The 23158-nt window shown below is 44.2% G+C and overlaps 1 protein-coding gene across 6 annotated transcripts in view; it reads left to right on the top strand.

The window, feature by feature from the left end:
* Positions 1-14699, top strand: part of AMPD2 (adenosine monophosphate deaminase 2) — a 69350-nt gene extending 54651 nt beyond the window's left edge. For all 6 annotated transcript variants that reach the window (XM_087719864.1, XM_087719865.1, XM_087719867.1 and 3 more), the window contains 7 exons: positions 3342-3505; positions 5645-5771; positions 6072-6235; positions 6535-6655; positions 7652-7825; positions 9698-9808; positions 11483-14699. In XM_087719864.1, the coding sequence (XP_087575990.1) occupies positions 3342-3505; positions 5645-5771; positions 6072-6235; positions 6535-6655; positions 7652-7825; positions 9698-9808; positions 11483-11665 (1044 nt within the window). In that variant the 3' untranslated portion in view covers positions 11666-14699. The remainder of the gene's footprint in view (positions 1-3341; positions 3506-5644; positions 5772-6071; positions 6236-6534; positions 6656-7651; positions 7826-9697; positions 9809-11482) is intronic.
* The last annotated feature ends 8459 nt before the right edge of the window (positions 14700-23158 follow it).

Below are 23158 nucleotides of genomic sequence, written 5' to 3'. Positions count from 1 at the left end.
AAGAGCATATTGGCTTCCATCCGCCAAGGCGACATGATGACTTCCATAGACATCAAGGAAGCGTACCTCCATGTGCCCATTCATCCGGCACATCGGAAGTTCCTGCGGTTTCACTTCAACGGCCGTCATTATCAATACCGGGCCTTGCCATTCGGCCTCTCCTCAGCCCCGCGCACGTTCACCAAACTTCTGGCAGTATTGGCAGCCTCCCTTCGTTCAATTCCAATACGCATCAATTGTTATTTGGACGACGTGTTGGTGCTGTCGTCCTCTCGAGATCAGGCCCTCCGAGACCTTCGGGTCACGATGGACGCATTGCGGGACCATGGATTTGTCCTCAATCTGCCCAAGAGCCACCTGCGCCCAACCACGTTCCTCCTTCATCTGGGAACCACCATCAACTCGATGTCGTGCGAGGTTTTCCTGTCCCCGGAAAGAAGGCAGAGCATATACCACCTGGCGCATCATGCGCTATCCCATCGGCGAGTACCGCTGCTGTCGCTGTCCAAACTGCTAGGGAAGATGATCTCCTGCATCAGCGTGGTGCCCTGGGCCAGGTTCCATGCGCGTCCTCTCCAGTGGTTCCTGCTGCCCTTCCAAAGAGCGCATACCAGTCATTCCCACATCAAGGTGCAGCTCCCGGGCAAGGCCAGGCGGTCCCTGCATTGGTGGATGTCGTCCAGGCTCCTCAGGGGATGTCCATTCAAGGAGCCGGACCGCGTTCAAGTTACAACGGACGCCAGCTTATTCGGATGGGGGGCCCATGCCCTGGACAAGGTGGCCCAAGGTCGATGGTCGGATCAGGAGCTGGCGAACAGCATAAACTGGCTGGAGTTGCGGGCCATCCGTCTGGCTCTCCTGGAGTTTCGGGACATTGTATCTCATCACCATGTGTTAATCTTGACCGACAATGTGGCCTCCAAGGCTCACATCAACCGCCAAGGGGGAACGCAGTCCAGAGCTCTGATGCTGGAAGCGGAAAGGTTGTTCCATTGGGCGGAGCCCAGACTCTCATCGATTCGGGCGGAGCACATCTCGGGCGAAGCCAACACTCAGGCGGACTGGCTGAGCAGAGCGACTGTGGATCAGGGGGAGTGGCAGCTCCACCCCATTCTCTTCCAGGAGCTCTCTCGCCGCTTCGGCCTGCCCGAGGTGGATCTGTTCGCTCACCCGCACAACGCACAACTTCCCCGGTTTTACTCCCGATACCAGACTCCGGGGGCGGAGGGAGTAGACGCTCTACGCAGCCGTTGGCCGGCCGGCCTTCTCTATGCCTTTCCTCCTCTCCCGATCCTTCCGTCGGTCATTCAGAAGATCTTGACAGAACAGGCGGAAGTGCTGCTGGTCGCTCCAATGTGGCCCAGACGTCCCTGGTACGCAGACCTCGTCCATCTGTCCGTTTCGCGTCCTTGGAGGATCCCGGACGACAAGATTCAGCTCCACCAAGGGGCTCTCCGGCACCCGGGCCCTCAGCTGTTGCAGTTAGCCGTGTGGCACGTGAGCGGGAGATGCTAGCGGCCCTCCACTATTCGGACGAAGTCATTTCTACAATTCAAGCGGCCCGTCGCCCGTCGACTACCCGTATTTACGAGGCTACCTGGCAGGCCTTCTGCCGCTGGTGCCGACGCACCGGGGTCGATCCCATCAAAGCCTCGGTGCCCCAGGTTCTGGATTTCTTGCAGTCCGGCCTCAACAAGGGGTTGGCACCAAACACGCTTCGCCGTCAGGTCACAGCCTTGTCGACGGTGGTCGGGGGTGGCCAAGGCCGCTCCTTATCCCAGCACTCGCGAGTTCGAACCTTCCTTAAGGGTGCTTCCAACTTACGACCGCCGACGGTACATCGTTATCCCACGTGGGATTTGACCTTGGTTCTCAGGGCCCTTACAGCTGCCCCCTTTGAGCCTCTACATTCCATCAGCCTCCGCTTGCTGACACTCAAGACGGCCTTCCTGGTGGCCATAACATCGGCCAGGAGGGTGTCGGAGCTAGCAGCCCTTTCGGTTCGTGCGGATCTTTGCATCTTCCACCCGAACAAGGTAGTGCTTCGTTTGGATCCGACCTTTCTTCCTAAGATAAACTCGTTGTTTCACAGAACTCAAGAACTTGTCCTGCCGGACTTTTGTCCTCACCCGTCTCATTCGCGGGAGCGTCAGTGGCACCATCTGGATGTTCGCAGGGCTCTTCGTCGCTATGTGAAGCGCACGGCGTCGTTCCGAAGATCGGAGGCCCTGTTCGTCTCCTTCCAGCCATCTTCAATGGGACAGAAGGTGTCCTCCCACACCATCGGCCGATGGTTGAAAGCTTGCATTGCGTTGGCGTATGACTCCCACTCCAGACCGGTTCCAAGGCGAATCACTCCTCATTCCACCAGGAGTGCGGCCACCACAGCGGCCTGGGCGACGCAAGCGTCTGTAGAAGAGATTTGCAGGGCGGCCACTTGGGCATCCCCCTCGCCTTTTATTCGCCACTACAAGATTGATGTCTTCGCCTCGGCCGAGGCGTCCTTTGGGCGGAGAGTGTTGCAAAGGGTCCTTCCGTCTGCGGAGGAGCCTGACCAGCCTAGCTCCCGCCCTGGGAGTTCATTGCTTTGATATATCCCATGATTGGATTCCCGGAGCAGCACACAGGAGAATGACCGTTGTCTTACCTGAACGGTCCTTCTATGGGTGCTGCGAAGGGAATCCAAACCCGCCCGCAGCTTCGGCTGGTCAGGGCTCCGTTTTGATGTGACTCTCTGACTTGTTACTGACTGGACTTGACTCTGTAGTGCCGGATGACTTGCGGCTTGTTTGAGGATTGACATAATGATCCTTCGGTGGACTTCGTAAAAGAACTGGAGAGGAAACGGAAGTCCAGTCAGAGGAGGCGTAACTTTGATATTTGCATACTCAGTCTCAAGGCTAGAAGGCTAAGTTAACCCATGATTGGATTCCCTTCGCAGCACCCATAGAAGGACCGTTCAGGTAAGACAACGGTCATTTTCCAACTTCTGGTGGGCCTGATACATCGATTTTTCACCCTCCCCAAGCTCCAGAAACTTTCTAGGAGCCTGGGGAGGGTGAAAAATGGCCCAATATGCAAACCAGAAGTGGATCAGGCAATCTGCAGGCAGTTTCTCTATTTAACTGCATGATTTGTTGAAAGAATTTCAACCGGCCTCTTTGTCACTCAACCTGGTTCATAGGATTGTTGTTTGGGAAGAAAATGAGGGGAGATCCCCATCTGAGTCACCCAGAACTTTCAGACAAAAGGCAGGATATAAGAACATGCATTCGTATTGGCTTTTTTTAAGGAAGAGCTCCTATTCTTAAAGTGCTAACAAGCTCATTCTCTCCTGGTAGGAAGTCATGTTTGATCTAGAAGAGAGCAAATATCAGAATGCAGAACTGCGGCTGTCAATCTACGGCCGAGCACGGGATGAGTGGGATAAGTTGGCCAAGTGGGCTGTTACCCACCGAGTGCATTCCAACAATGTACGCTGGCTGGTGCAAGTGCCTCGGCTATTGTGAGTACCTCTCTCTTGGTTTGCATTTTCAAAAGCGTGCAGAAACTTGCAGAATCACAAAAGACTTTGCATATATTAGCTGTTGTATTGTTAATACTCAACAGTCACTTCTGTCTAATAAAAAGTGGGTACAGGACTTGCTTTTTTTTAATAATTCTGGCACCAAGATAACACCCTAAGGAAGATAAATGTTACTCTTCCCCTGTCTTTTTTTTTTTTAGAAGACTTATCGAAAACCATGTTGTTTGGACAGGTATGATTAAAGTTAAACCTTAGAGGCTGCAATCCTAGAACCAATTTCTGAGCGTCCATGTTTAGGATCAATGAGATCGCTGTGCCTTATTATATATCTGGGTGTCCTTGGGGGGAAATTGTTCTGCTGCCTTATAGAAGGCTCTTTATGCTACAAGTAGCTTTCCACTGTATTTTTTGACAGTCACAGAGAGCAACCATCTTCATAAGAAATACAGAGGGCCCTTTAGTTTTCTGTGGTTGGATCTTAGCTTTGATTTCCACAGCAGTTGTAATCCCAGTTAGTGGGAAACCACCGTTTAGCTGCTCAGTGTAGTAAAATATCAGCTTATGAGCTAAAGTGGTAAGACTTGCACTGATGATGTTACAGGATCTAGTTGAGTAATGAAACATCTGAACTGGAAAGGGTTGCAACAGATTTCTGCCTACCATTCAGAAAAAAAACACTCTGTTGTGGTCTGCAGGCTGCCAGCAGAGCTGGTGGCAGAGTCGGGCAATGAGGAGGTTGGAGAGGAACTTGGGCCAGTGCTGAAGTCTGGGAAAGGCTCTGATGGATGCTCTGCGTCGGACGCAGAGATAGAGCCAGGGCCGTCCGACATTTCCCAGCCACCAGAGAGGCAGCTGCCTTTGGAGGCTGAAATGAGTGAGGAGGAAGAACAGCTGAGGCCTGTTCCAGATGCACATATGCACAGAGCAGTTAGGAGAGGGGAACAACGGAGGACAAGGAGTCGACTCGGGAAGCAAAGCACACATGGACGGCTCCCTGGCTGGGGGATAAATAGAAGGAAAGGGGAGTGGTTGTCATAGGAGACAACAGTTTGTATTTCTGAAGATTTTGCTCATTGTGTTTTGTGCCACAAAGACTGCTTTCCAGAACTTAATTTTCAGCCTTTCGGCTGGGAGCTCACAGCCTTGCAAGTATCGCAAGGAACTGATAACTGTTACTGCAGTTAACTCTAGCAAAGTAGCAAAAAGCTACTTTGAAAGTATTTGTAAATGGTCATAAAAACTTGCACATTTCCTCCAAAATACACCCTCTGTTAACTAAATCACTGTGTAAGATATCTATGGAGATTCTCAATCATCCAGTTCCAAAAGTGCTTTTTCCAAAAGGCAATTGGACTTTCTTGGTTTTTTCCTTGAAAACATTTTGCTTCTTATGCAAGAAGCTTCTTCATTTCAGGACTGAAGAAGCAAGAAGCAAAACTTTTGCACACCTTTGGGGGGGGAAAAGCACCTTTGAGTGTAAGATTGTTATTTCTTCCAACCATCTCTGCTGTATGAAATCTGCAGTGAAGACTATTGGGAATTGGATTTGTTGAAGCAGTTGGGTTTCTTAAGTGATCTGGCTCTCATTCCCCGAAGCTGTGCAAGCCTTACCACAAAGCAGCCGATTTTAAGTGCGATCAAGGCACACTTAAGTATTCGTTCATAATTTCTGTGGTAACTTTAATGCCAGGGAAGGCAGAGATGTGGGAAGAAGTGTTTGCAGTTTTTTGGTACTAGAGGAAAATCAATTTGACTGGGAAACATATTTATTTATTCATTAAAATTATTTATTAATTAAATTTTTATGCCACCCATCTCCCTACAAGGTGACTGGGCAGCTTGAGATTTTTCTGGCCAGAGAACAGGGAATTGGGTACCACCTAATACATTGACAACAGAAGGGGGAAAATGAACTAGTTTAGTCTTCTAGGAAGTATGCTACCCACTCCTCTCTTCTTCCAAGGATATGAGTATGTGGAGTGTCACAGTACACGACTGTTAATTACAGCCTCAGTCAGCTCAGAACAAACTTTGAGGAACACGATTGTCAATTGTCAGGAATGAAGAGATTTATGTGTGATGGAGCACTGTCACTTTTTGTTTCTCGATTTTTAACAGTGACGTATACAAAACAAAGAAACAGTTGGCCAACTTTCAGGAGATGTTAGAGAACATTTTCTTACCTCTCTTTGAAGCCACCATCAACCCTGCCAGCCACCCAGAATTGCATCTCTTCTTGGAGCATGTAAGTAGGGATGTTGCAAAAAAAAACAAAAAACACCTAATTTCTAGTACTTGTTAAAGGGATGGCTAATAGTATCTCTGCATTTGGGGAAGAGTGAAGGACAAATGTTATATATGTGATTCTTGTATATGCTTGATCCTGAAGACCATTTACTTAGCATATAGTAGAATGATATACATTGATATATTATCAGTCTTAAATAACTGTCACGATCATTCTGTCTGATTTGCATAAAATGAATGACGATGCAAGCATATTTTCATCCCCTCCCTTTCTTTCCTCTGGTTTATGAATGGATAGGTGGATGGTTTTGATAGCGTAGACGATGAGTCCAAGCCAGAACACCATATCTTCAACTTGGACAGTCCCTTACCTGGCAGTTGGATGGAAGAAGATAACCCGCCATATTCCTATTACCTTTATTACACCTATGCTAATATGGTGGTGTTGAATCATCTGCGTAGGTAGGTGGTCTGCTTCTTATCTGCCTCCTCACCCACCTTTTCTGAATTTGTGTCTCCTCCAGAATGGTTTTTAAGGCCTTGAATACCCTTTTTATCACCTTTCTGATAATAATAGCAACATATTAAGACACTCAAATACCCAGAGCTTGTGGCCTATGTTTCAGCTTTATATCTTTGGTGCTGTAAGCTGGGCATTAATTCCTGTTCCTCTTTCCCATTTTACCAGCATTTTGACTTCTCCTTTTCCGAAATGCCATTCATTTGTAAGCTGTATATTTTGCTTTCCTTTTTTTCCCTAGGAAGAGGTGCTTCCACACCTTCGTGCTGCGACCCCACTGTGGGGAGGCAGGACCCATCCATCATCTTGTGTCGGCTTTCATGCTGTCCGAAAACATATCTCACGGCCTCCTCCTTCGCAAGGTAAGGGAACGGAAATGAGTTGATGCCACGTCTAGAAACATGGACTTCGGGACATGCCCATATGTGTGATGAAGCAGAAACATTGCTTAGAAGCAAAGCTGCTGCTTAAACCACCACATACCTTTGGGTGTTGTGATCAAGGCTACTGTAAACATGCAGTAGGAACCTAGGCAGAAGGCAAAAAAAAAATCACATCGCACTTGTGTCGGAAGCACCAAGGTGCTTATTAGCTGGTGACATCACCATTCTCTGGGGGGGATGCCCAGTTGGGGAGTCCTTTCCCCATTAACGTGCTCACTGAAGTAGCACCTGTCTAGCTACTTGCAAATGCATGCTTTCGAAATGCTAGGTCCGTGATGGCGAATCTTTGGCATGTGTGCCAGAGGCGGCACATAGAGCCCTCTGTGTGGGCACATGTGCTCTAGCCAGCTGCTCTTCTGGTTTAAAAAAGAGGCCATTTTCAGGCCAAAAAACTCCCCAAACAGCCCCAAAATAACCTCAAAACAGCTTGAAAAACAGCCTGTAAATGGCCCCAAAACAGCCTGAAAAAGGCTCCCAAATGCCCAAAACCCAGGTATGTATGCACCGGCCAGCTGGTCTTTGAGTTTCCCATGCTCAAGCACATGCACACATGTTCTGGTTTGGGCACTCGGTGCCAAAAAGGTTGGCCATCACTGTGCTAGGTCAAGAGGAGCTGGAGCAAGTGACGTGAACTCATCCGGTCCCACAGCAGCATTTGGGTTTCAAAGGTGGGCTTGCTGCTTGTCAACCCAGTGCCCTAATCACATGAGCCACTGTGCTCCTATAAAGGAAATGTGAATAGATCATTATTGGGCTTGCATGCTGGTGATACTTGCAGTCTCTTGAAAGAGTTTCTATGCACGACTTTTCCAACTGGAAGGGGGAACCCATGTATATTTATCCAGAAGCAAGCATTAAGAAGGGCTCAGTGTTTGCTTGAGATACCTCATGCCTTAACATTGAGTTTCTCTCTAGGCACCGGTGCTGCAGTATCTCTACTACCTGGCTCAGATTGGCATTGCTATGTCTCCACTTAGCAATAACAGTCTGTTCTTAAGCTACCATCGTAATCCGCTACCTGAGTACCTGTCACGGGGGCTCGTGGTCTCCCTGTCCACAGACGATCCCCTGCAGTTCCATTTCACTAAGGTGAGTGTCACGTAGCATGTATGACCCCCCCCCAAGGAATGAAAGATGGCACAAGGGAGGAAAGATGCCCTTCTTTTTAGCTGATGCAGTGTGGCCAAATACTAGAAAGAAAAGATAGCAGTATAAGTGTTTCCTCTGCCTGTATCATGTGTTAACTGCCTAATGCTTCATTCCAAGCAGCAAAGCTGCCACGTTTAGATCTCTGCAGATGTTCCTGTTGTGCTTGGTTTAGTACATGTGCTTCAACAACAGTTCCATGTTTTCTCGTGATTATTTCATGTGTGCGTCATAGCCAGTCAGAACTGAAGGGTGCATATTGCCATTGTGCAAAAACAGAAAATATCTAGAAAATGATGGTTAAATTCCAGGTTATTTTTGTGATTAGCATCCAAACATTTATGAGAGACACAGGGGAAAGTGTTAGGAAGCAAAATCTTCCTTGTCTAGTGTAATTGAAATGTCTCCACCTAGTGGCTCAAAAATCAAACTTTGGTCACAAGAACCAAAGTAAATAGAACATGCTGCCTTTGGTTCAGTCCGTAGAAATATTTGTGGCAACTTGGGACCCCCCCCCCCCCCAACCAACCAACTGTTTTTGGAAACCTAAGATGTTGTTTTAGCTGTTCACAAGTAGTCCTGGACTTATAACAGTTCATTTAGTGACTGTTCAAAGTTACAACAGCATTGAAAGAGTGATTTATGACCAATTTTCACTCTTATGAATTTTATATCAACAAATTTTGATCATGTGATCAAAATTCAGATGCTTGGCAACTGGTTCATACTTATGACCGCAGCTGTGTCCCAAGGTCATGTGATCCCCTCTTTTACGGCAAAGTCTGTTGGGAAGCCAGATTGACTTAGCAATTGGGTTACCATCTTATCAGCTGCAGTGATTCACTTAACGGCTATGGCAAGAAAGGTTGTAAAATGGTGCAAAACCCGCTTAACAAATATCTCACTTAACAACAGAAAGGTTGGCCTCAATTGTCATCGTAAGTCAAGGACTACCTGCATATCTTTCACTTATCCCAGGCGCACACTGTTCTCCAATTTCTCTATTGGAGATAAAATAATGAAAATATTTTCTGCTCAGTTTTTATTAGAAAGTAAACTTGCTTTATTCCTTACTGATGTTGGAGTTTTGTCCTGATATGGAAGTGGTTGCCTTCTTCTGTGATAATTCTCCACTTTCCAATCTAGCTTATAGCTCTGGACTTTTCAGTTGCTGCCTACTGCCAGGGGTGGGTTCCTGGCAGTTCTAACCTCTTCTATAGAAGAGGTTCCACAAATCTACAGTGCCATTTAGAACCGGTTCCAGCTCCCTCCCTCCACCCGTCCGCACATCATCAAGATGAAGAGCGAGAGGAGGAATTCTGGGAGTTGAAGTCCACAAGTCTTAAAGCTGTCAAGTTTGAACACCCCTGGGGTTTTTTCTTTTAAAGGGTTAGGGGTGCAAGGGTCTTGTAACTTGACAGCTTTAAGACTTGCGTGCTTCAAATGCAGAGTTTCTGAGCCAAGATTTTGGTTGCTAAGCAAGAGCGTTGTTAAGTGAGTTTCACCACATTTTACAAGTTGGCCATGCACACCCAGTCACATGACTGCCAAGCCACTCCCATTCAGTCACATGGCTGGCAAGCCACTCCCACTCGGTCACATGGCTGGCAAGCCACTCCCACAAAGCACGCTACACCCACAGAAGAGGTTCTAAAAAATTTTGAAACCCACCACTGCCTACTGCATACAGTTTGCACTGTGCACAACTAATTTGATATGTGTTAACATCACTGAAGCCAGTCTGGTATCCTATTTTGCTGCTTGGTAATGTTCAATTTGCATGTATCTGGGTCTGACTGACAATATTGCTTCCAGGAACCCTTGATGGAAGAGTACAGCATTGCCACACAGGTTTGGAAGCTCAGTTCCTGCGATATGTGTGAACTGGCACGGAACAGCGTGCTCATGAGTGGCTTCTCCCACAAGGTAATGTAGAATCTTCTCTGGAAGGGATTGACTTCAGGCTATCACCTCCCCCAAAAATGCTCTGAAGTTCAAGGGGAGGGGATTTACATGGTGGCTTAGTGGCTAAGATGCTGAGCTTGTCGATCAGAAAGGTGGGCAGTTCGGCGGTTTGAATCCCTAGTGCTGCGCAATGGAGTGAGCTCCTATTACTTGTCCCAGCTTCCAACCTAGCAGTTCAAAAACATGTAAAAATGTAAGTAGAAAAATAGGGACAGTTGGTGGGGAGGTAACAGCATTCCATGCGCCTTCATGATTTAGCCATGTTGGCCACATGATCACTGAGACGTCTTCGGACAGCGCTGGCTCTTTGGCTTTGAAATGGAGATGAGCACCGCCCCCTAGAGTCGGGAACGACTAGCACATATGTGCAAGAGGAAACTTTACCTCTACCTTTATTCATCTAAACCAGCCTGTTTGCTGCAGAAGACTTAACACCTACACGCGGCCTCCTCTTCAACCAAGTCTGTACTCAAGGGAAGGCAATCCTTTGAGGACTAATGTTCAAGAAAGCATATCCAATACCTCCCTTCCCTTGATTCCATCTTCAGCAAAAGAGCAGCCTTTGTCCTGAAAGCGGCATGGCAGTCCTGGGAAATTAGGCTGGAAATGAATCCATTTTATGCTGGGGAAATTGTAGATAAAGACCCCTGCAGATGTGATCCTTTCACCAGTGAGGTAGCTACCCTCCTGAAGTTCAAAATTTGTCTTAAAGAGTCCAGTGGGGCGGTATCTGCCATCCCCCTTTTTCCTTCAGCCTTTCCTTCTCCCATGTACATAATAGCTGCTGTTATCTTCTCACTTATTATGCTCAATTCTTATTAAACTGATTTAATTTTTTACGTAGGTTCCCTCCTCCCCTCCAAAAGGGTGTTTCTACTTCCCCAAATCATTGGTTTGTTCTCAGCTTAGGGCAGCCTGCTTGTTGTCCGTGGATGCCAAGGAATTAGTTATATTGATATGGCATGATAAACCTACTACACCTTGATGCATCTTGTAAAATTCCAGGAGGCATTGCACTCTTGATCAAAATCCCAGTGAAACTTGGCACATTAATTGTGCAGCAGTAAGAATAAGATGGATATTTAAGCCCTTTTCTCTGATAGTTTTAACTACTACAAATGAGCAAAAAGCAGAAATGCCTGTCCAAAAACTTTATCTTTGCCATTGTAGTACCACTGTGCCTCTGCTAAGATATCTTGTTCTCATGGACTGAATGGAGGGTAGCTTTTCTGGGGGGTGGGTACGGGGTGCTATTGAGCCCTTTGTGCAATTCTTTGCTAGGCAAAAGTCCAGAGCAGGCACTAAAATGAACATAAGGCAAGAATTTAAAACCCATGAGTGAATGTATTAGTTTGCATGTGTGTGTGTGTGAGAGAGAGAGAGAGAGAAAGAAAGAGGGAGGGAGGGAGAGAGAGAGAGAGAGGAAGAAGGAGGAATAGTTGGTGCTAGCTCTTGTTTTGTTTTTTAAAGGATTTGTTAATTTATTTATTAAATTTAGACTTCCCATTTCACTCCCAGAGTGACTATAAATTATACCGTATCCTTCATTAATGTTTTTGTCTTTGTATGTCCAGATGGAAAACATAGGCTGCTCTTGGTCCTAACCCTGGGTTGATTTCTGCCTTTGTTCCTCAGGTGAAGAGCTACTGGCTTGGACCCAACTACCTGAAGGAGGGGTCAGAAGGCAATGACATCCGTCGTACCAATGTGCCAGACATCCGGGTAGCCTATCGCTATGAGACACTTTCCCAGGAGCTGACTCTCATCACCCAGGCTGTGCAGACAGAGATGCTGGAGACCATCCAGGAAGAATTATGAGCTCCATCCGGGATACTTGCTGAAAGAGACTCATTCGTCATCAGTCTCCCTTTCAGCTCCACACTGGCTTGACAAGCTGGTTATCTGTTATGTGAGCGCAAAGAGAGCCTGACCATCCACCTCCCTCATCCCAGAGACTTTTCTACTTTCCTGGTGTGTGTGTGTGTGTGTGTGTGTGTGTGTGTGTGTGTGTACGTGTGCGCGTGTGCGTGTTTCCTTCAATATCTCTTTTGCACTTGGTAATCTGATGGGGCCTCCTGGGAGGTGAATAGTTAGAAGTGTTTCCAAGGTTTTGTGTCCAGGAACCAAGGAAAGCCTCTGTAGTGGGAATGGAAAGGCTGGTCAGATCGTTTGAGAGCCAAGGCCAAAGAGGTAGAAGGGGACATAGGCCAGTTCAGTGCAGAATAAATTCTGGAAGTCCTGCCATGTGAATACATTTGCTGGGTGGCAGAAAGAAACACCAGCATGTCTACATGTATCCTGAGCAACATCTGCCAGGGACAAAGTCTTCTGGGGGTGCCTTGTGCTACTTTGCTTTTGTTTCGGGGAGGGGGGTTGTCCCATTGGCTGGTCGAACATCTCTGAGAGGCTGCAACCAGCCCTGCCTTTGGCCATCAGGGCAGAAAGTGGTTGTCAGTCCCGCTAGGTAAGAGCCTCCATTTTTTCAGTGTTAACCTCTAACACGGTCTTTTTCAACCTTGGCAAACTTTAAGATGTCTGGACTTTAACTCCCAGAATTTCCCATCAGCATGACATAAAGTCATGACATCTAGAATGACAACATCTTAAATGTTGTCAAGATTCAGAAACACTCTGTAGCATGAAGTGGGGCAAGGGACAGATTCTTTGCTTCTCATTTCCTTTCGAAGCCCAATAATGTTTGTCTTTTTCAGCTCAGGGAAAGCGCTAATCTTTGATTCCCTCCATGCTTTAAAGGTGAACGACTGTGCGCTGTCAGGGACAATGTGGACTTGAGGTAATAGAGGTAATATTGCTGTTAGCGTGCCAAATATGGTTGTTTTTTTAAAAAAAATTGTACTGTATCTTTTGTGAAACTCTTGGTCTCCCTCTGTAACCAAGTATTATAAAAGGAGTTCGATGCAGTTATTAATGCAACAAGGAGATTGAAGATGATTCTGGCACTGAAAAAATAAAGTAACTCCTGGAAGAAAGCCTTGGAGCCAAGATACCTGCCTAGCATGGAAGGAGTTTAGGAGAAATTATTATGATTGTTATTAATTATAGATCAGGTTCAAAATGGAGACGATGAAGGACAACTGAGATCAGTTGTTTTTAAAGCGAACTTTTAAGTAATTTTAAGGCTTGTTTGGATCAGCAGTTGGTGTGGGAAGATATATGGAGTTGCATGAAGCCATTTATTGGGTCTAATCTACTTTCCCAAAGTTGTTACTAGCTCAGGAATGATAGCATTTTGTTCCCTACCGAGTTAATGGTGGAGTTACAGGAGGAAGAGGGGTGATAGAACAGAATCGTTATCTGTGGGAGAAGAATTCATACACTCTGGCAGTATTGCCCTGGTTTTTGGACTGCTGCTTCCTTCAGCTGATTTAAAGTTTAGGGGTTTTTTCTTTGGGAGGGTTCCCCATGTTGGGGGATCATTCCCAACATGTCTGGCAGCCATGTCTGGTGTAATGTCTGATGCAGAAGCTCCTGGGAGATGAAAATTGTTTTAGGCTGGTTAGAATGCAGCAAATTCAAACTGCTTGTTATACGACCTCTCCCCTCTCTCTCCTCCCTCCCTCCCTCCCTCCCTCTGTTTCTTTCTCTTTCTGACAGCTTTTGACTCTCATGTGCTACTTTCAATACTTGTAGGCTATTGTCATCCTATTAATGGTTGTTGTGCCATCAGTCATAATTTTGAAATCGTTTATGGGCCTCTCTCCTGAGGTAGGAAACCAACCTCAGACTCTGCTCACTCTCTTCAGGTTCTTAGACGAATGTTATGTCTATAAAAAAGGCAGTCAGTTCCCCAGTTCTTGCTCCCAGTTGCTGCCAATAATATGTGATCTTACTATATTTCAAGCAGATCCAGTACAAAGGGAAATATGTGTGTTAAACTTGAGATTAGTAGATAGCAAGGAATGCTTCTAAAGTGAACCGGAAGCTTGTGATGCCCTCCTTCTAAATTTGACTACCTCAACTTGTCATTCTCCAGATACATTGGACTAAAAGTCTCATAATCCTCAACCAGCATGGCTGCATGAACTTGTGCTCCAGCACAGTTAGAAGTGAAAACTGCTCTAGGTGGCTGTGGCCAAAATCTGAGGGTTATAACAAATGTCTGCTTAAAGATATTCACGAAGTGCACCGTGACTAAATAGGTTGCTTTTTTCATGTTATTTGTGGAAGAAGCATTTTGTTATAGTTTGTGTCATTATTTTGAGGGTTGTGCATCCAAGAAAAAGAAGCCATTCGCTAAAGCCTGTCTAGTTGGAGTTTCACCTTCATGGCACAGCATGGTAATTTCTTTTCCTCCCCCCCCCCCTCAAGTTGCTGTCTCCCAAGCTGTTTTGCAGTGGAGCTGCCTTGCATTTGTTTCAGCCAGCATGGACGCCTTGTTAATCTAAGGCAGGGATCTTTAAACTTGGCAGCTTTAAGACTTGTGGACTTCAACTCCCAGAATTCCCCAGCCAGCTGGCTGGGGAATTCTGGGAGTTGAAGTCCGCAAGTCTTAAAGTTCCCAAGTTTGGACACCCCTGATCTAAGGGTTGGGTCCAACATGTGGTTCCAGGAGAAAATGGTATAATCAGTTGAACTGAAATGAAACATAAACTGCCTCCCTGCTTTATCTCTCATTTTCTTCCTTTCTCCTTGTCATTAATCTGCCTATTGGTACATCGTGTTAGTTTCTGCTTTGATGTCAGAATTGAAGCTGGTATTCATTTAGCAATCACCTGTATCATCCTCTCACTAGGCTATTCTATGTACCTTGGATAAAACTATGCTTGTCTGTGCTGTTAGAAATCTTCTGGAAATAAGAGCATGATCCACCATTAAAGATTATTTAAGTAAACCGAGTCTTTGTACTTCTGATTGAAACAATTTCCCCTCCTTGTTTGGCTTCCTAGCAGATGATAAAATCATTTTTTTTCTCCAAGGGTGGATTTTGAAGAAGGAGCATTTATCCTCTAGGAACGTGATGGTGAACCTGTGGCACATGTGCCAGAAATGGCACACAGAGCCATCTCTCCGGGCATGGGAGCCATTGCCCGTTGCTCTTCCGGTTCCGGGGTGCTGGCCAGCTGGTCTTCACACAAGTGGGAGCACCGGACACTGGAAGGGCAGCCATCTTCCAGTTTCCAGCGCGCATATGCGCACTGCCCAACTGGTCTATGTGCATGCATGCATGCCAGAAACCGGAAGACCAGGTGGCATGAGCACTGGGTGGCTGCTCTTCCTATTTCCTGTGCATGCGCATGTTCCCATTTTGGCACTCAGTGCCGAAAAGGTTTGCTAATTGGCAGTGCCATAATTCCTGATTAAGTACTACCTGACCGTGTCATCTGAATATCTTGGAACATGAATTCAAGACTGTAGATTTCTATGTAATTTATTGGGCAAGTAAGCCATTGCCTTGAAACTACTGTTATGATAAACTCAAGAGCCGAGGTGGCGCAGTGGTTAAATGCAGCACTGCAGGCTACTTCAGCTGACAGCAGTTCTGCAGTTCAGCTGTTCAAATCTCACCGGCTCAGGGTTGACTCAGCCTTCCATCCTTCCGAGGTGGGTAAAATGAGGACCCGGATTGTTGTTGGGGGCAATATGCTGACTCTGTAAACCGCTTAGAGAGGGCTGAAAGCCCTATGAAGCGGTATATAAGTCTAACTGCTATTAACTGCTATTAACCTTATACTAATGCAACTTTCTTCATTTGTTATGTGATTATATTGACAATCTGTGTAGCAGATTGGAAGCAATTATCTCTAGAGGCCAAAATTGTATTTTAAAAAAAGCTTGAGTTTAATAGCTCCTTCACACACTTGTCAGTCTTTTCTCGGAAAGGATGGTTAACATAAAGAGGAAGCATTTCCCTTCTAATACTTCTGGAGTGTTTCCATACAAAGCAAAGGCATTGGGAGATACGCTGTTTTCCTTAATCCATGTGGAGATCTGCATATCTGTCTGTTCTGAATGGCCCTATGAATACCTATGCACACAAAAGTCCTAGTGCTTCATAGATATGGGAAATAATCTGCTTACATAAGAAAACAAGCTTGGTAATAAAAACAAAAGCCTGAATTTCTACCTATTGGTGCTCAACTTGTGCCATGCCCTATTAAACGGTGCTGTTAAAGCTTCAAAGAGAAGCAAATGAATGCGTAGATACAGTATCTATGAACTATCTTGCTATGAAGTCCTCCCTCCAGAAATCATTCATACCAAGGGTTTTTAACCAGATAAAAGGATCATGAATTTAATAATTTCAAGAACGTTTCCAAGGTAAAAAGAAACGGAGTAACATATGAACAGAGGCTTCCAGGCAGCTGAAGAAAACAATGGTAACAATGTTCCACACCATTGTTAGCAGTGGTGAAATTCATTTTTTTACTGCTGGTTCGGTGGGCGTGGCTTGGAGGGCGTGGCAGGGGAAGGATACTGCAAAATCTCCATTCGCTCCCCAGTCCAGGGGAAAGATACTGCAAAATCACCATTCCCTCCCCACTCCAGGGGAAGGATATTGCAAAATCTCCATTCCCACCCCACTCTGTGGTCAGCCAGAGGTGGTATTTGCTGGTTCTCCGAACTACTCAAGTTTTCTGCTACAGGTTCTCCAGAACCTGCTGAATTTCACCCCTGCATTGTAGATACTATTGCTAATGGAGATAAGGGAATATTAGGGCAGGTCCGAATCCTCCTTTCAAATAGATTAAGTTGCAAGATAATAGTGGTTGTCAAACCATTGGCCAGGCTTCGTGTCTACTGATTTAGACCAATTTTGTCTAGTGCAGTGTTTCTCAATCTTGTCCCTTTGAAGATGGGTGGACTTCAGTTCCTAAAATTCCTCAGCCAGCTTTGCTATCTTCAAGGGAACAAGGTTGAGAAACACTGGTCTAACGTAATTGGCAGTCTCTCAAAGGTGCCTTTTCAAGAGGCAACTGGACTTTCTGGTTTTTCTTTGAAAGCCTTTCCCTTCTTATCCAAGAAGCTTCTTTAGAGCTGAAGAAGCTTCTTGGATAAGAAGTGAAACGTCTTCAAAGAAAAACCAGAAAGTCCAGTTGCCTCTTGAAAAAGCACCTTTGGAGCAACCACCTGGATAACTGAGAATCTCCATAGGTAATTAGCAGTGCCTCTCCATGATTCCTGATTATGTACTACCTGACCGTGTCATCTGAATATCTCGGAACATGAATTCAAGACTGCATTCACACAAAGATTGAGTTCTGCTACCAATAGGTAGATTTCTATGTAATTTATTGGGCAAGTAAGCCATTGCCTTGAAACTACTGTTATGATAAACTCAACCTTATACTAATGCAACTTTCTTCATTTGCTATGTGATTACATTGACAATCTGTGTAGCAGTTACTATATTCTATTATTATTTTGCAAACATGACCTTGGAGATAAAGGGCTGATGTTGAGTTCAAATCAGCTGTGGTATTGCAGACTCATGCAAGTTGCTTAAGGCTTATTTTTAATACTCCAACTATAAAGGCAATACTGTATACAAATTGGGAAATGTTTCACACATTTAAAAAAAGGTTTCATAAATAGTAAAAGGGAGACACAGTTTTGAAAAAAAAACAAACCAATAATGGCAAAATACTGTACCAGTAATGACCAGAAGATGGAGTTACAGGTAAAGTTAAAGGTTCCTCTTGCACATATGTGCTAGTTGTTCCTGACTCTAGGGGGTGGTGCTCATCTCTCTTTCAAAGCCAAAGAGCCAGCGCTGTCCGAAGATGTCTCCATGGTCATGTGGCCGGCATAACTAAATGCCAAAGGCACACGGAGCACTGTTACCTTCCCACCAGAGGTGGTTCCTATTTTTTCTACTTGCATTTTTGCATGCTTTCGAACTGCTAGGTTGGCAGAAGCTGGGACAAGTAATGGGAGTTCACTTCATTAAGCGGCACTAGGGATTCGAACCGCCAAACTGCCCACCTTTCTGATCGACAAGCTCAGCGTCTTATCCACTGAGCCACCGTGTCCCACAGAGTTACAGAAGTGGTGAAATCAAATATGATTTGGAATAGAGCACGTATGATTTGCAGCAGATTTGTGAAACAAACTGAAATATGAAGATTAAATCTAAAACTTCATGACCTATTTACAGGTATAGAACTTGACCTATAAGAAGCTAGAAACAAAGTCACGATTCTCCTCCCAATCTGATTCTAATGAGAAAATTTTTAACATTTGCAGAAATGCTGGTAGAAAATAGAAAATTTCAGGAAATGGTTGCTTGGATGACTATAGATGCATTTTTAAAAGCAGTTTTTCAAAATAGTTTTGCTCATGATAATGTAAACTTGGAATATTTTTAGCTAAGTCACTATTGCATTTAGAGACTGGCACAACACATAGTTTAAAGAAACTTCATTTAGCTCAATCCAGTGTTTTGGCTATGCACAACATAACCAGAAGAATAAAATAACCACATGGAGTGGATTCACACAATTTGCTAAATTAACATGTAAATGAGATTGGGTAGTTTATGATTCAAGAATGTTATGTGAACAGTATTTATTTCTATGCATAGGCATGTACAAAACCTAAATGAAATACATATTCTCCTTTCCAAAGGATGCTGCCTTGATTTTTAAGGACCTTACAGGGTCTCCCTTGCTCATTTCTCTTCCCTTTCTAAGTGAATATTGACGTCTTGTGAAGATGTTAGAAGTAAGTTAAAAGATGGTGACTTGGACATCTCACTAAAAACTAGTAAAGAATTGTATCAGATTCAGCTGAGTCTTGGATGCAATTGGTTAATTCAAATAAATTCAGAAAATGTCTGGATTAAACAAAAGGTGCTCCAAAGCAAGTCAAGCAAAATCAGGCTACTTTATTTTTCGGAGTATAAGACGCACCAAGTTTTTGAAGAGGCAAATTGAAAAAAAAGTTTTTGCACTCTGCAGACCTCCCAAAAACGGCTTTTTTCCCCCCAAAATGGGCCCGCTTTTTTTTTCCAAAAAAGGGGGCATGAATAGCCTTTAGGAGGCTTGTAGAGTGCTTCTGGGGGCTGGGGGGAGGGACAAAATTGAGCAAAAAACAACCTGATTTTCACTCACTTTTGCTCTCCCCAGCCCCCAGGAGCTCTCTGGACACCTCCTAAAAGTTATGCATGGGCATTTTGGTGAAGGAGGTGGGAGGCAAAAAAATGCTGTATTCAGTGTATAAGACACACCCAGATATTCAGTCTCTCTTTTGAGGGGAAAAAGATGTGTCTTATACGCCGAAAAATACGGTATTTCTTTCACCACAGTCCAGTCCAATTTCCCTACCTGAAAAATTTATAACCTGTCAATAACAAACAAATAAAACATCCCAAACCTGTACTAGAATGTTGTTTATTAACAATGAAGAAGTTGAAAGCATTCAGGATGATAAATAAATAGCATTGCACAATACTTTGGAGTATGTGAGGAGCATGTATTTATCATCCATCTGAATGGATGGTAAATGCACACTCCTTAATCAAACACAACTTTTCTGGGAAATGCATTGTAAGCTGTGGAAGATAAAAGCACAACCACCACAACTTGAAGCCACAATGATTTTGATTGTACATTACACGAAAGTATGATATATTAAACACTATCGGAATCAGTCACAAACCATGTTTATAAAGGTTGGGATAACCCAATAAATTATCCCAATATTACCTAATTCATATATTGTCATAAAGCAAGATTTCTTAACTATAGTTTATAAAATAAACCAGTTTGCTGAATTTGCAAAACACAGTTGGCCACAGTTTTATAAACCCCAGTGGTTGTGTCCAAACAATAGGATAGACCCCAAGCAAGCATGCCACTTGGTGAGTATGCAAACTGACCCAACTTCTAAAGAATGCTCAAAATCTTGAGAGAATAATCTGAGGATCTCTCTAAGCTACATAGAGGATTCAGCTATGTCCTGCTGAATTATGAACCTTTTTTCATGCAGTAAGTGATGAATTAAATTCACTGTACAGCCCATTGCCAGCTATTTCCAACCTATTTATTTGTGAACCTTTGGGGCATTGAACCACAACCAAACAGGATCCAGATGAAAGATAAAGATGATGGAAGTAACAAGATCTGCACTATTGGCTGGTACAGTATGCAACACAGAATGGAATTAAAGTATGGATATTTGTTGCCAAAATTTACTGAGTGAAGGGGATGTACAACTGGGTATCACCAACATTTTAGTGGCATTGAACTCCAAAGCTTTAGATGACTAGTTACCTTCCCCAGAAGATTCAGGTTGATGTTAAATAGCATAGGAGATAAGATGGAACTTTGTAGGTTACTAGAAATCAGTGGCTAGATTTCTCACTATATTTCTCATTCATTATTTTATGTCCCCAAGATCCATTTCCACCTGAAGGATATCCTAGTAGAAATATGGATATCAAGATTTTTTTTATATTATGAAAAATATATTTAAGCTTTATTAAAAGTAAAACTTTTTAGTGATAATATACGTTTTGGTCTAATCTTTGACTTTCCCCATTCTTACACTTCACCCATATAATCAGATTAATAAACTAGTACACGCAAACAATATGTTGGAAGAGCCCACTGTTGGAAGAGAAAGTGAGGAACTCCTAGGCCTGAAAATAGAACTGTCAAAAATTTGGGACAAAATCCATAAGTGTGCAGAATCATCTACAGCTGAGGCTGCCACGATGATGGGGATACATTGAATATAAATCTAGATACTTATCAAACACTTTTATCTATTTTAATTCTAAACTAAGGACATTGCCACTCTCTTACTTCGTGGCACGACAAAACCGTGCTATGCAAAATAGCGGAGATTAAATCGCGTCGCTAAAGTCGCGACGTCATCACCACGCGTCATCACCGCGGGGACAACAGCGCGGCGACAGAAGGGCGTTCTTTGCCTCCAAAGGTAGCCCTCCTCCTCCAGCTGACAGCGGCAGCGGGCACGGGGCAAAGCGGGCTGCCCAGCAGCAGCAGCAGCCTGCGGGAAGGGTCCAGCACAGCCACGGGGGGCAGCAGGAAGCCCGCGGGGGGGCTGAGCAGGGCCGCCGACGCTGGCGGCGGAGGAGGACGCAGCAGCAGCGGCGGCGGCTGAGGCTCTCCCGGGGCCGGCGAAGCGGGCTTGCCCGGCAGAGGCAGGCCACCCTCTTCTTCCTCAACAACATCTCCTTGGATGGGCGGCCGCCGCCACCGGGCAAGCCCGCTTCGCCGGCCCCGGGAGAGCCTCAGCCGCCGCCGCCGCCCACCCTGCCTCTTCCTCCGGGGGAGGCGCCGGCGGCGGAGGCCGCCCGTCCAAGGAGATGTTGTTGAGGAAGAAGTCATTTTTTCCTCAGAATTGGAAAATAAAAAGAAATGTGCCAAGAGATATTTGTTCAACTTTATGTACTAAAGTTCATTGTTAATTCTGTTCTATCTTTCAGTCTCTGTTATCTCATGGTGCAGACTCCATATGATACCTTTTGACCAAGAATTATATTTATGTTTAGATTTATGTTTAGATTTATGTTTGGATTTATGTTTGGATTTAGATTTAGACTTATGAGCCAAGCATGTAGTGTGAAAAAACATCTCAGACAAGCCCATCTCTAATTCACACAAAGATAAAGGGAGGGATGGAGAAGCATATTCAGACATGCAGGATTCTGCAATAGTATGGTATAGATACTATAGTATTACAATCAAAGTAGTTTTGACCTACGGTAAACAGAATTGACTTCCTAGACGGCCTACCTTGAAGGTTGACAGAATTTTAGAACTGCATACCCAAATAAGGTTAAAAAAAGGATTTTGGCATTTTCTCAAACAATAGCTTTAGGGAGGAGGAGACAGAAGATTGAAAGAGAGATAGCAGGGAAATCAGGTCTTGACAGGTCAACCTTAAATAAGAATGACCTTTAGCGTAATTGCATTTTACTGAAGCAATATCAACACTATATTCTTGTATGTTTGCTCTTCTTGCAACCACATCTCCATCTTGCCTAACCTTCTTAGGTGGGTTTACATTAACCATTCATATCTCTGCTTAGAGTTCCTAATTTTGATACAAGTCAGTGGACTAGTGTGAAGAGAGAAGGTGGGCTTGGACAGACAAAATATATGAATGTTTTTGAGTTCAATGTTGCCTTAAGATGAACATGATTTCCTTTACACGATTGCAGAACATTGTTTTCCCACAGATAATGAAATGGCCAGCGTGGTCATGAGGGAGAATCAGTTGACGGATTTCCAAATAGCCTTGCTATGTTGTGCTACAGTTCTGATATTGGGTTATGTTTTCTGCCTCTCTTCTCTCTCCCTTCCATCTCTATCAAAATGGTATTAGACTGTAACAGATGATTTGAAGGTTAGTTTGGGGTAGTTTTGGAGTGAGTGGGCAAATTGCACAATTAATCAACCCTCTTATTTCTGGGGTAGGAAAATGAGAGAAAAGTTCTCTGTTTAGATGTCTGTGGAGATTTTCAGTCATGTAGGTCATAGTTGTCAAGTTATAAGTCAAGTTATTAAGCAGAGGAAAGAGAGCAGGAAGGAAATCAAAAGGTTTAGAAATGGGAAAGTTAAGATTTCACAACAACTTTCTGGAAACCAGTCAGTATGTAAATTTCTTTTCTTTTTTTTCAACAGGAAAAAAACAGAAACCTGAATATTTGGATTCAATGCCAGGAAGTTGAAGTTATACTCTCAATTTCTGGAGAACAGATATCTGTGACCAACAGAGAATCCATGACATCTGACACACTTTATTGTTCCATTTAAATATTTTCCATTATTAATTTTGCTTATTTATTTTATTGCAAGAGATTTCTTGGATCAGCACCAGATGTTTCAGCTGGATCAGTTTTCAAATCTTAAGGATTTCCCTGAGGGAAATCTACTATGATTTATCCTCCCCAAATAAGTATTTTTGTTGGATCAGTCCAGAACATGAGGGCCACAATCGCTTCTAGTCCTCAAAGATAAAAAAGAGTTTTTTAAATCATCAAAGTATAAGTGTGTGTGTGTATATACATACATACATACATACATACATACATACATACATACATACAAACATACACACACATATATATATACACATACACACACATGTGCCTATCATATCTATGACAGAAATCAGTGAAAAGTTATTCAAGATATGATGAGAGTTATATTAATTACAATTTTAATAAATTTCAGAGAAATTGTACCATATTTAATTTTGGTTTTGACTCTGAGCTCTACTCTTTTCAGAGTAACTCTTAACAAAACATTTCCCTCCCCCCGCCCCCCAAAGTCTCTAGTTCAGATTCTTACAATGTGTAATGATATTGCTAGTTAATAA

The sequence above is a fragment of the Thamnophis sirtalis genome, unplaced genomic scaffold (genome assembly GCF_051295495.1).
Source record: "Thamnophis sirtalis isolate CommonGarterSnake01/CBP01778 unplaced genomic scaffold, rThaSir2_p1.2 scaffold_7, whole genome shotgun sequence".
Taxonomy (NCBI): domain Eukaryota; kingdom Metazoa; phylum Chordata; class Lepidosauria; order Squamata; family Natricidae; genus Thamnophis; species Thamnophis sirtalis.
Note: the sequence above shows the minus strand (reverse complement) of the source record. Positions and strands in the feature narration are given on the sequence as shown.